The sequence below is a fragment of the Anabrus simplex genome, chromosome 2, assembly GCF_040414725.1.
Source record: "Anabrus simplex isolate iqAnaSimp1 chromosome 2, ASM4041472v1, whole genome shotgun sequence".
In the NCBI taxonomy this organism is placed as follows: Eukaryota; Metazoa; Arthropoda; class Insecta; order Orthoptera; family Tettigoniidae; genus Anabrus; species Anabrus simplex.
This window is the reverse complement of record NC_090266.1, coordinates 465,609,141-465,623,699: the sequence shown is the minus strand read 5'-3', so window position 1 is coordinate 465,623,699 and position 14,559 is coordinate 465,609,141. Positions and strand designations below refer to the sequence as shown.

Genomic DNA, 14,559 nt, shown 5'->3' with positions numbered 1-14,559 from the left:
ATACTAGGATGTTGCACTTCCAGCAGAGACATATGTTCAGGTTGGGCTTCACCATAAAACGTCTGTGGGGCAGAATGCACTACCTGCCCGATATCGGGAGGATCATTCAGAGTCTTACTTACACTACCTTCTGTTGCAATAAACTGCTATAAGCTATGGAGTGAGTAAACACGTTCCTCTGCACTGAGTTCACACTTGGAGAGAGAGCACGATGAACACGTCAACCTGCTATCGTTGTTTGAAAATTGTAAGTACCAACAGTTGTCTGCACCATTCAACTGTTTCGTTACGAAGCTATGATGTACTTATACCAAATACAGTAGAGACAATACACGACACTAAGCGAGATATCGAGGGACAGCTATTGGAGCTCCCTCTAGCGAGTAGACCTGAAAACTACTGATTCTGTCAAAAGAGCACGTGTATTTATGTGTGAAGTTTTTGGTGTTATTTATCAGTTTTCAGTGAGTTGACATAATTAAATAGTAGCGTGTGTCATTCCTTGATATCTCCTCTCAACATGAGGGGAAAGGTACGTGCTGTGTTTGGCTGTAGTTACTATGAAGTAGAGAAGAAAGCTCGGTCGTTCTTCAGGTTCCCTCGTGCATATATATTCTTCCAGCGACAGAGATCTTTATAGTACTTCATAATCTTCTGACCTGCTCGACTCATATTTTAACTGGCTTAAAATGTAATACGCATCTTTCATTGTATAGTGCAGCAGTTAATCTTCAATATCGATGTGTTGTAGGTGTGATCTGAGGGTTCTGAAATGTCACATAAGTGATTTGGATAAGGTGTACAATAAAGAAGGGACGTTACACTTATATAAGAATTATAAGATTTGTTCAGATCATTTCCAGGCCAGCGACTTTAAAAATCCTGGACTATACAGCCAAGGGTATGTTACATTTTTACTCTAATTGTACGTAAATATTCCTCAAAGCATCACTATCGACAATATTTTCATACTTTTCTTTCTTTTATCCCTCTTCTCAGATTAAAGCCGGGATTTTATAGATTTTCTTTTTGTTAGTAGGCTTCATGTTAAGAGGAAAATTGCCCCTATTAAATGTTAATTCATTGCATCATATGTGTAAGGAATGTGCCGATATTTTTATTGACAAGTGTCTTAATGTGATGATACAATATTCTGAAGTGAGAAAAAAGACAAATCCAACCGTAAGTGTTCAGGCAGGAGTGCTAAAGCTAAAAAAGTAATGCATAAATGAAAGATCAAGACATTTCACAGCAGTCCATTTCACATCTTGTTTATATGTCTAATTTCAGTCTTTGAATAATAACCTTTTAAATAATTCTTCATTCATTTATCCAGAATTGCTTTAGCAACTTCGAAGGTAATATCTCAATAACACTTTCTTTCTAGGCGTAATTTATTTATCCATTTCCGTTTATACATTTCCACTGATATTTGAATTTAGCGCGATTTTTTCAGGTCAAGTCACTAGGAGCGCCACCGTCCCATTTTAGCAAGGCTAAATCCGTAAGTGTCGCGTATTATCTCCAATGGCCGTACAGCATACCTTGAGACCATAGCTACTCAGAGTATGTCAAATCGAAGTTATACTCCACCTGTAGGCGTAGCCATGCATTAAACTGTCAGGTGACCCCTCAAAACAAAGTGAATATCGGCGCGTCCGTGTGTCGTTGTGAGTTACAAAGACTACTACGGTCATTTGAGCACGTTGTACGTCAACCAGCACATCCCACGAGACACCTTAACGAGATTCAAGCCGCAAGGGCCGTCACTTTGATCCAAAAAGGATGGACATTTGGTCGTGTTGCTGTGGATCTCAATGTCTCTCCGTCAGTGGCATCGCTGAATCGAGACAGGTCAGTTCACAAGGAAGGTTGGACAAGGTCGCGGACGCATGACAACCCCACAAGATAATAGATATCTGACTATCTGTGCGTTGCGGCGTCGTTCAACAACTGCCAGAGAACTGCAACAAGACCTCAGGAGGGTCACAGGAGTAACGGTTGTCTGACCAGACAGTAAGGAATTGGTTAAGAGAAGTGTCCTTACCACCCAGACGCCCTGTTCGAGTGCCCCGTTTAACGCAGCAACATCGCGCAGCTCGCCTTCGGTTTGTCCGTACTCACATCAACTGGCAACTTCGCCAATGGAGACCTGTACTGTTCACAGACGAGGCCAGTTTTCCCCCCGACACAGCTTGATGGACGTCAACGTGTATGGAGACGCCGCGGTGAGCAGTACATGCCAAATGTTGACCAGGAAGGCGACCGATTCGGACAAGGTTCTGTGATGATGTGAGGTGGCATCAGTACTGATGGCCGTACGGATCTTGTCGTCGACCGAGGTAATCTTACCGCTGCTGAGTACATCGAGTAGATAGTGCTACAGCATGTGTTAGTTTCTACAAACGGTGTTGGCCCTGAATTCGTACTCAAGCACTACAATGCCAGGGCTCATGTAGCGCGCATCACCAGAGCTGTCTTGGGAGAACTGGACATTCAAGAGATGAAATGGCTAGCAGTGAGTCCCGACCTTAATCCCGTCGAGCATGTGTGGAATAGGCTAGACAGAAGTGTTCGTGCGCGTCCTGTTCCACCGAAGACTCTCTAAGACCTCCAACAGGCTATCACTGAAGAATGGGACCTGATACCGCAACGTGACCTCCATCGACTTATACGGAGCATGCCACGTAGATGCTAAGCTACGATAAATGCTCGTAGAAGACATACACCATACTGAAACTCTCCAACTGTGATAAAAATCCACCCTGGAGGACTGTTATCAACTTGTTTTCGCCCCTATTTGAACATTTCAGTTTGTGTTCCTGAAAATGTACGCGAATCCATCGATGTTCTTTTGTATACTTTGTAACATTTGATTGAATACTGATAAATAATTTCTTGAATATCATAAAATATAATAAATAAAAATATATAAAACTTTATAAAAATTGATCGAAATGTCCGTAGTATGGGCGCCTGTATACACCAGAATGTATCCCTAGAATTTTGATAAAGCATGATAAACTTTATATCCCAGGGCGTGTACATAATGCTGCGTACTGGTTCGTCTGCTGCAGGCCTTACCTAACCTGAAAACGACTAAATAGGTAGGAACTGCACCTAGGTTCATCAATAACTCCACTGATTCTAAAATAGCTAACTATATTCTTAACAAAATCCGTGCATGAGCACCTCATCAACACACAACATTATACATATAATACACACACAAAATATTGCTGGAAGACTCCATATTTACAACAACAATGAAAACAGTGGAAAAACGAAAGCGAGAACTAAACTACCATTTGTAGATAGTCCGATGAACAATGTGCATATATGTAGATAAATACCCTTCACTGTCTCTGTATCAATACTACTTGCCAATTCTCATAATCAGCACTTCTAACATCACACAGATACTGTACCTCGTAATACTGTGTTCACAGACTTTAACACTTGTCGTGAAGATATATACATTTGAGCAACACACGCCTGTCGATCCTCAACATAAATTATGGAAAGTCTGAGACAGCTTTCACCAACATATAATGCCAGACGTCCACAAGTACTACAACACTTAATGCGTACGCTCTCCGTAATTTGTTGATCAGCCACTTTCCACGAACGTTTGAAGTCCAGTCCATTGTAGCCGTGTCACTGGAATACCGTATATCAGCACTACTTCCTTCTCGTACAGTGTGTCAGTACTCCTCCTTGTCCGTACCGAGTGTGGTTCCCGCCGTTTGATCAACCTTTATAGGCATCAGCATTCCCCTTCCTCTCACATAATACGTCTGGATTAGTCCTTGCCAGCCAATCATGAGTGATCCACCGTTCAGGGTTGCCCTGAACTTCTTCATGCTCCCAAGACATAAACAAACGCTGGGGTATATCACATGACTCATAAAACTTTCCTAGTACAACAACATCAACAAACACACCTCATCAGACACTGGGATGCCAGCATGAGTCATACGAATTACCAGAGTCCAAGATAGCAATGTTTTCCCACTCACGCAAAACAAATGACTCATACTACATATATGGTTACCTTCCAGCTTACAAAGATCAAGTTAATATCTTGCAAATGGGTGCAATGAGTACGGTATGAAAATTAGCCTTTCCAAGACTAAACTGGTATCAATAGGTAAGAAATCGAGAACTGAAAGTCAGATTGGGATACAAAGCTGGAACAAGATAATTATTTCAAGTATTTAGGATGTGTGTTCTCCCACGATAGTAGTATAAAGAGCGAGACTGAATCAAGGTTCAGTAAAGCTAATGCAGTGAGCTCGCAGTTGCGATCAACAGTATTCTATAAGGCGTAGTCAGCTCCCGGATGAAACTACATTTACGTTGGTCTGTTTTCAGACCACTTTGCTTTAAGGGAGTGAAAGGTGGATGGACTCAAGATATAGTACTCGTAAGTTAGAAGTAACAGACATGAAAGAAGCGAGAATGATGGCTGGTACAAACAGGTGGAAACAACGGCAGGAGGTTACTCGGAATGAGGAGATAAAGGATAAATTTGGAATGAACTCGATGAATGAAGCTGTACGCATAAGCCAGCTTCGGGGGTGGGGTCGCATGAGGCGAATGGAGGAGGATAGGCCTAGGTTACCTAGGAGAATCATGGACTCTTATGGAGGGTAAGAGAAGTAGAGGGAGACAAAGACTACGACGGTTAGACTCAGTTTATCGATTTAAAGATAAGAGTTATAGACATATACCAGACCATAAAACTAGTTAAAAACAGAGGTTTGTGGTGGCGGTTAGAAAATTCACAGAGGTTTGCAGACTGAAAGCTGAAAAGCGTGAGGAGGAGTTGTAACTTTCGTACAGGAAATAGACACAGTATCTCCAAGAGAAATTCGTCCGTTCCACCTATCACGAATGTAATAATTTCTTTAAATAATACGATACCCTTGTATATTTGTTTAAAGAAAGAAATTCAACTGAATATACAGTACTTCACAGGCGAAATACTTAAAAGGCGTAGAACTGTTATCGAGTATTGCCGCTCTTCGTATTCAAATATTGCAGTGTTAGCTACCTACGGTCGAGGACAAAGGGTACAGTGTAGTCATGAAAAAATAATAAAAATAATAATAATCAGCTGATTCCTGGATTCCTATAACTTAGTTCTGAGTGGGTACCAGTTGTATGCATAAGTCGTTGCCGATTGTGGTTAAAAACACGTAATTTTCAAGGGAAATTACTTGTTTGTTTATTCAAAATATTGGCTATCGGCTTCTGCACACTTCGCCCATCTTTCAGGTAAGTTATGAATACCATGCCAGAAAAACTGCTTGTCTTTTCCGGTAAACCATTCGTCGAGCCATTTTCCAACTTCCTCGAAATTGCTGAAGTGCTGCTCTGCGAGCGCGTACCCCATGGATGCGAAGAGACGATAGACGGCGCCAGGTCGGGAGAGTACGACGGGTGCGGAAGGATGTCCCATCCAAGCGATTTCAAGGTGTTTATCACTGGTTTTGCTGTGCGAGACGGCGCATTGTCGTGTAACAATCACTTTGCTATGCCTTCTGGCCCATTCCGGTCGTCTTTCGATCAATGCGTGATTTGAATGAATCATTTGTTGCAGATAGCGTTTTGCATTAACGGTTTCTGCCACCTGGGCGACTGTCCTAAATGCAGATCAGTATTGAATGACTGAACTGATTGTTTCGCCGGGTTTCAAGAAGAGTTCATAATACACAATACCGCACTGGTCCCACCAGACACAAAGCATGGTCTTCTTGCCGAAGCGATTTGGCCTTGGTGTTGAAGGACCAGCTTCGCCAGGTGACAGCCACAAATTTCTCCGCTTCGGGTTTTCAAAATAAATACATTTTTCACCGCCCGTCACAATTCGGTAAAATGATTTTCTTTCGTGGCGTTGAAGCAGCATTTCATAAGTGACCTTGCGATTTTCCATTTGCCGTTCATTCAAATCGTGTGGGGGGCCCATTTACCGAGCTTACTGATCTTCCCCATTGCTCGCAAGCGTCTACTGATTGTTTCTTGTGACACATTTAATGCTTGTGCCAATGGCTATTGAGTATGATTTGAGTAATCATCCAGAGCGCGCACTACCTTTCACATTCAAATCACCACGTTTAAATTGTCGTAACCATGACTCTCATGTTCTGATCGATCGAGCGTGTTCACCATATGTTTCTACCAGGAAACGATGACTTTCCGCAGCCTTTTTCTTTTGATTAAATAAGAACAGCAATGCATGCCGCAATGTTCTTTTTAAGGCATAAACGCCGACATGATCACTAAACGATACAACACAGACGCTAGTGTTTGGCGGACTCGACTTGTGTGTTGGTAGGTTAATGTCAGACGAACAAACTGAGGTATGTGTCGATTTCATACGCTGCGTACTGTTCGCTGGCGCCATCTCTTAGTGAAACCGGAAAAGACTTATGCATACACCTAGTAGTTCAAGTCTCCGACGTATTTTATACTTGCACCCTCGATCTTTCAGTATAAAATACAAAAACTAAGATACTTTCTAATAAGGATTTATTCCTAACTACATTTCTGTTCAATTAACCAACTGCAATTAGGATGCTTCTATATGCAGTTTCAGAATCAATGTAATGTAGTCGTATTATTAGAAATGTTCATGCTTACTATAACATTGCGTAATATTTGTCTGGTAGGATAAAAATCTCCTGTCAGCGCGTGGGTAGAGAAATGATAATAACTCGACTAAGTAACAAGTATTTTAGCTTTACTGCTAGTGATTTTACGTCGCACCGACACAGATAGGTCATATGGCGACGATGGATATGAAAGGCCTAGGAGTTGGAAGGAAGCGGCCGTGGCCTTAATTAAGGTACAGACCCAGCATTATTTTTTTAATTTTAGTTTTAACTCCAGTTCTATTGTTTCAGTTAATCTGTTATAATTAGGACACGCCTAAGTGCAGTTGAGAATTGTAGTGTAGTTATTATTGTAGATAGTATCTTGCCTGCTATATTCGTATGTTATCCTTGTGCACGGTAACACTTCCGATATTCCAGCATTTAACTAAACGGAAGTTTTAATTTCTATTAGAACATAGTACGGTAAAATAATGTTATCTATAATATGTCTACGCATTTAGCTGTGTTGTGTACTCATTGAGTAGTTCCTGAGAACTTCCAATTTTGATTGCAATTTTCAATTCTGCTTGCGCGTAGTAATATCCTACTGTAATTATGATATGTCTGAACGCAGTTTAAAATTATTGTAGTGTAGATATTTATTAGAAGTTAGGGTGTTTATTTTATTATTACGAAATATATGTGTAGTAGGAGAAATATCTCTCTAGAAACTGAGCTCTTTCAAGAATTATATTGTTGTAATTAGGATAGGCTTAACTGCAGTTTAGAATTGTGTAATTCTTGCCTATCCCTTTCGATATTCAGTAATTAACGGCAGGTTTCATTGCTGGGGTGGGGTTTGTAGGATGATATATTACCACTAAGTAGTATTGTAATGTACTTAGTATATCAATTACCCTACTGTTGTGTGATCTCTGTGTACTATCCTACACACTATTTCTTTGCTTTGATCTTTTGCACGGAATAAGTTACTTTACCTTTGCTTTTGTATTCTTCCGTACAGGAAGGATTGCAGGTGTAGGAACTGTGGGTGTGTCTAGGCATTAAGGAGTATGAGGAAGGAGTTGGAGAGTTTGAGGGAGGTAATTAGGATTCTCTCGAAGGACAGGAAGGAAGGCAGGCCTCCCTCAAACAATGTACGGAATACGGTAGGTGTACAATAGGGATGGGAAGGAGAAGGACGGGGGGGGGGAGTGGTAGAAGACAGGTGGTCTAATGTTTTAAAGGGAAGGAAATTGCAGGCAAGGGCTCTATTCAGGAGCAGAATTCGGGACGGGTGTCTGTGAGAAATCGGTATGAGTCACTGCAAGATGAACAACAGAGGGAAGATGAGGAACAGGGACCTGTTGCTGAGGAGGGTGGTAGTAGGAGGGAAGAATAAGGTAGAAAAGAGAAATATAGAGTAGACGATAGGAAAAGAAAGATGGAATAGGGTCATCGGACAGGGAAAAGGAAGGGGGAAGTAGTTTCTGCAGCAGTCACGAGAGATAGGGGAAACCCGGAGGGGGAGGGGAGGGTCGGGTCTCAAATGAGTCGAGTTTTCCTCCAGAAACCCAATATCTACCATATCAGTATTATTAAAAAAACATATGAACTCCAAAGACGCGGTTCAAGGGTAAACTTCGTATGGGTACCAGCCCACATCGGGATAACACACAATGAATATGTAGATGACTTAGCGAAGAAAGCATGTGTCAGTGGACAGGTCCTGAATACTCCCAGCAACTTCATGGATTATACAGTGATTATGTTCCAACGAGCCTATAGTCAGTGGTCACAGAAGTGGGAAGAAACAAAGAGCCACAAAGGTAAATTTTACTCAACGATTGAACAGAATCCCCCGCGACGTCCTTGGTTTCCACAATGGAACACTCAACGACGGTTCATCTCGACTATCACCCGAATGCGCATCAATCACGGAAGTTTTAGAAGTCACCTTTATCGCATCAACGTAGTGGACACACCATACTGTTCCTGTGATGGTCAATCGATTCAGGACCTAAACCATCTCTTTTTTGCATGTGCTCATTACCACCAACAACAAAATGTGTTTCTTACAGCTCTGCTTCACGCTAAGCAACAGTTACCAACCTGTGTAAATACACTACTGGCGACCAAAAACAGAAAAGTGTATACTATTATTGGGAACTATTTAACAACAACTTGTCTACAAATTTGATTGATTTTTTGTGAAATTATGTGATTGTAATGTAATGATGTGCAACATCTATGTCTTTTATATGTATATGTATATATTTCACACTGTGACAATTACTTGTAATGAATTGTAAAGTTCAAACCAGCGTACTGTAATATCCAGGTGGCTGTTTGGTCTGTAACTGATTTAAAGCCAAATAAATAAAATAAGAAGAGTCGAGTTGAGGCTTTGGTCATGGGGGATTACACTTAAAGTCATATGGGGAAAATGAGCTAGGGTAGTGTGTTATCCAGGAAGTAGGTTAAAGAGGTGTTGAGGAAAGTAGAACAGAAGGGGGGGGGGGGGGGTAAGGAGACGGTGGTAGTTTTTGACACTGGTACCAACAAAGTAAGGCAAGCAGGTATAAGTAACAACATAGTTTGGGATGTGTGGGATCTGGTAAATGCAGCACGGGTGTTTAAGAAAACCGAGATTGTTATCAGTGGAATATTGTGCAGGAGGGATACTGACTGGCAGATGATCGGGCCTTCATGGCCTGTACGAAGATGAGCTTGCTTTTGCAAATACCTCAGGCTCGTGTCTGAAGATTTATCGGCACGTAAAAGATCCCGTGTAGGACAAAATTCTAGCACCTCGGTGTCTCCAAAAACCGTGATGGTAGTTGGTGGGACGTAAAACCAATAAAAATGTTAATAATCAGTACAGGTCCGTATCTTGTGAGATGCAATGTTTACGGTGCTTTGTATCTTCTGGTATGGGTTAGATCAAGCCTGCTGCTTTAATCAACATGTCTCGGTCCGATCGTAAGCTGTGAGAATATGAAAATGGCCGAGGCAAGACGGAATCTAGTATAACCCTCTAATATCGATCTAGTCACTGGGATGGCTGGTGTGAAGGTGTTAACTAACAGGATGGATTAGTGTACATATTCTGCGGGCTTGGGAGACTGGTACGTGATAGAGCCTTCTGATTCAGTGATAAAAGCAACGGGAAACTACACCTCTCCATTTTCCCAAGTAGGCCTCTCCAGTGACAGCTAACGGTTTAGCTGTTTGGAATCCAATTAGCCTTCAGGCTGAGAACTTAAGTTAATCATCATCATCATCATTATCATCATGTCCGACTCGTTGGCTGAACGGTCAGCGTACTGGCCTTCGGTTCAGAGGGTCCCGGGTTCGATTCCCGGCCGGGTCGGGGATTTTAACCTTAATTGGTTAATTCCTACGGCACGGGGGCTGGGTGTATGTGTTGTCGTCATCATCATTTCATCCTCATCACGACGCGCAGGTCACCTACGGGTGTCAAACAGAAAGACCTGCACCTGGCGAGCCGAACCCGTCATCAGCTACACACGTTACAAGCGGTGAACTTACAAATGCTGAAACTCTCTGCTTGGGGTAGCCGAATGTTTATTTTTCATTTTATTTTTACAAGTTGCTTTGCGTTACACCGACACAGATAAATTTATGGCGACGAAGGGGTAGGAAGGGCTAGGAGTGGTAAGGAAGCGGCCGTAGCCTTAAATAAGGTACAGCCCCAGCATTTTCCTGGTACGAAAATGGGAAACCACTGAAAACCATCTTCAGGGCTGCCGGCAGTGTGGTTCGAACCCATATCTCCCGAATACAAGCTCACGGCTGCACACGCCCCGAACTGCACAGCCAACTCGATCGGCAATTACAAAACAAGATCTCAGACACACTCGCTAGAGGTGTTAAAGGTACGAACAATGGTCGCTTGTTGTCATGTCATTATGAATTGTGCATTTTTCCACTTGAGATATCAGACATACGCTTCGTTACGATTATGTAACAGTCTCCGGTCTATCAATCATCCTGAAAATGACGCAAGGTTACTTCTAATGAGCAATCAGATATGCATCTTTTGCCAGGGAGTGTACAACTATCTCACCGGCATGTTATCGGAAGGGGAAGTTACCTATGTAACGCTTAGGAACTCCGTGCCAAAATGTGGTGATAATAAATTCAGTAGATTGATTTTTCAGGTCGTGCAAACAGCGCGGAATGTTTCTCACCCAGAGACGAGAACGTTGGAATCTAAATGTGGTACTCCTTGCTTGGAATGGTTAGGAAACATTTCCAGATTCTAAGCACGGAAAGATATTCAAAACTGAATACTGCCGGGATATTCCTTTGTTTAACCCAAAAGTCCCCTTACTATGATTTTAGGATGAGTAACAGGCACAAAAAGACAGTTTACCGAGCTACCACGAAGAATTAAATAAGCTATATTAGAAATACAGCGCAAATTAGCTCCGACGATGAAAACGAAGAGGTGCTAAGCGAAGTAAATTTAGAACACACGATGTGAAGCGTTTTGCACACATTACGTGCAGGAGAATGGCCGCGACCTCAAAACTACCGGAAGAAAGGTACAAGCCTAGAAGCCTTATGGAAGAAAAAAAACAATAGGAGACACGGACGTGCTCAAACACATTTTCAGGGAGTAGGGTTCACTGGATCATGTTCATACGTATAATTTATCTGTGGAGAATATGAAAAGGTCGTGTACGTGGTCAGAAATTGATGGCAATATTATTATTATTATTATTATTATTATTATTATTATTATTATTAATGGCTTTACGTCGCACTAACTACTTTTACAGTTTTCGGAGACGCTGAGGTGCTGGAATTTAATTCCGCAGGAATTCTTTCACTTTTACGTACCAGTAAACCTACCGGCACGAGGCTGACGTACTTGAGCACCTTCAAATACCACCGGACTGAGCCGGGATCGAACCTCCCCACTGTCGGCAGCCCTGAAGATGGTTTTCCATGGTTTCCCCATTTTCACACCAGGCAAATGCTGGGGCTGTACCTTAATTAAGCCCACGGCCGCTTCCTTCCCATTCCTAGGCCTTTCCTCTCTCATCGTCGCCATAAGACCTCTCTGTGTCGGTGCGACCTAAAACAAATAGCAAGAAAAAAAAGATCGAACCTGCCAAAGCTGGGATCAAAGGACAGCGCCTCAACCGTCTGAGCCACTCAGTCCGGCCTAATAATAACTGCGTACGGCTGCCTGACTCGGGAACTGCATGTTTATGTTCGTCTTAATACACTGTCGGAAAAAATCATGCAACATCCTGAAGGACTGTGGTCACTAGCACAGTAATGCTTGTTCAAAGAAAAATCGCAAGGGACCAAAAACATTTTCTGAATTAGACAAGTTTCCACATTACACAAACATCGGTATTTTTGCCTTAAAACTCGAATAAACACGACCGTTACACTAAACATTATACTGTATACAGTATACTGTATTTAAATATTATTTGGAGCTCACTTGGCAACACTAAGCTTTCTTCCACAGATCAAACAAATAAACTTATTTCTTCTTCTTTCTAATCGTATATTTCTGAATGGAGTCCTGAGCTGAGGACATTAGTTCAAGAAGAGTGGAAGAGTCAGATGTAATGCCAAATTGCTTTACATCATAAAAACACTGTGGGCCTGTTCATGGGTTCAAATCTTTTTGAATATGATCTTGCTCGTCTCCTTCTTCCGTCTCCTCCTCTTTCTCAGCCTTTCTCACTACTAGAAGGACTGTAGCTTATTCGAAAATGTGGTATTCTATGCTGTTCATCATTTCTTCGAGTGAAGTTGTCTGCTTCGCAAGGAACGTTTCTCGCTTGACACAAGTTAGATATTGCCAATGCGTTTTCAAACACTTCAATCATTCCACCATCCGTATAAGCTCTCTCCAAATACGTGCGTCAGTTTGTCCAAACAATGACACTGATCATACCAGCACCAGAAATGCACAAATGCTATACGTAAGACTACATCAGTTTCTGATATTTTCCGCATTGTACAAGTAGGTTGTAAAGAATTCTTTTATTTTTCGTTTCCGTTGCGTTGAGAGGAGATTCCGCGTTATACAGAAGTAAGAACATCAAAACGCCGTAAGCTTCGCCGGGACCGAGGAAATAAAATATTCCGTAGTGAACTAGTTTCCGCTTTATTCACGTTCCGCTCTGAGCACGTTTTACTGTATGTTCATACTGAGGGGCAGTTATGGTAGTGATTGACTTGTCACGGACATCGGCCATCAGATGGCGCAAAGGAGTCCTGTTCGTGCGCAGTCTGTTTTGACTCTGCAGTCAGTAACTGTGCTGATGTTAGAGCTGAACAGTGTTTGCAACATTCATTCTGGGGTACAACCATGCCCAGCCGAAGAGTACGTGCTCTTGTTGACAACTGCACCCATTTGAACGGGGTCGCATTGTCGGCCTGCGGAAAGCTGGACGGAAGAATCGACGGACTGTTGCACATGTAGGGCACAATGTATCGGTGGTGTGTCGCTGCTTTTAGCATTGGTCTTTGGAATATTCCCACGGCCGTAGAACAGGCTCCGGACGTCCGCGTAGTACAGACGCACGCCAAGATCGAGACGCATTGTGCGAGCAGCAGTGGCCGACCGAATATCATCCAGGAACGAAATCCGGTCACATGTTGCACCCGCTGTGTCACCAAGGACCATTGGGAACAGTCTGCTTTAGTGATGGGTAGCTCGTGAATGAGTCGTTCAAAATGAACGCTTCACTCCTATGAAGTGTGAAGTAACCACTCATTCTCAATGAACTGGTAGTTCAAACACTTCACAGTTCTCACACTTCATATCATTCACAGTTCACAAACTTCATATCATTCACAGCTCATTCGATTCGTCTGTCGCTTGCTCACTCTCTCTCTTCCCCGCTCTGATTATCTACATCATTCATTTCCTCCTTCACTCCCGGAACCATCCTACCTGTCAACTGTGTTATTACACTATTAAAGATATATACGAAGACAGTGACAGTCCGACAGAGTAAGCACAGCAGATATGCAAATAAAATGCTTACCTTGTGAATCTGGAAGTAAAACATGCGTTGAATCCACAGCCGAAAGAGTATCTTTCTTGCATGAGTGTTAATCTCATATACAGCACTTAATTAATAAAACAAAAGTGGACTTGAGGAATAAACTAATTAAATAAAAATATAAAAATGAACGTACTTTGTATCACTTCTTAAAAGTAAAGAATGCGTTGAATCCACAACAGAAGGAGTACCGGTATCTTCCTTGTAGGAATGTTTATCATATACACAACACTTAAATAATTTTAAAAAATTCACATTGGGGAATAGACTAATTAAATAAAAAATAAAAATGAACGGACTTCATATCACTTCTCAAGCAAATGTTCAGAGATTTACATTTAAAAACATGATTTGTTCCACTCTTTTCCCAGTCAGGCGATTCCTTCTGTCTGTTATCAGGTGTCCGGCCTTCGAGAACACTCTTTCACATGGCGTGGAGGTTGCAACAATACACAGCCGAATTTTAGCCAGTTCAAAGAGTGCTGGGTACACTGACTGCCGTTCAGACCACCACTGAAGTGGATTTCCTTGCCTCTGTAACAGGGGCTCCTGCAAATATTTATCCACTTCCACTATGGCAGCAGCTTTGGGATGTGGATTATTCTGCAGCCTGGAAACCACCTCATCGAATTCAACCCAGAGACAAGAAGTAGATTCGGCGAGTGGAACTGGAATTTCTGCAGTGGCAGTGGATGTGTCCGACACATATCTCTCACAGTACCCTATCAGGTTTTGTTTCGCTTTCTCAGCAGAGTTTTTGTTAGAAAATCCATGTAATTTGAACCGGGGGTCCAATAACGTTGCTTCTGCAAAAATGGTATTTTCTTCTATGTTGTGAAATCGCCGATTTAGCTCCTCCACTAGCTTCTCGGCCATCTGGTTCACATCACCACGAA

General features: G+C 42.2%; 1 protein-coding gene across 1 annotated transcript in view; it reads right to left on the bottom strand.

The window, feature by feature from the left end:
- Positions 1-13,073, bottom strand: part of shg (shotgun) — a 159,134-nt gene extending 146,061 nt beyond the window's left edge. Inside the window, exon 1 of the mRNA XM_067139957.2 lies at positions 12,842-13,073. Within this exon, the coding sequence (XP_066996058.2) occupies positions 12,842-13,073 (232 nt within the window). The remainder of the gene's footprint in view (positions 1-12,841) is intronic.
- Between the last annotated feature and the right edge of the window lie 1,486 nt (positions 13,074-14,559).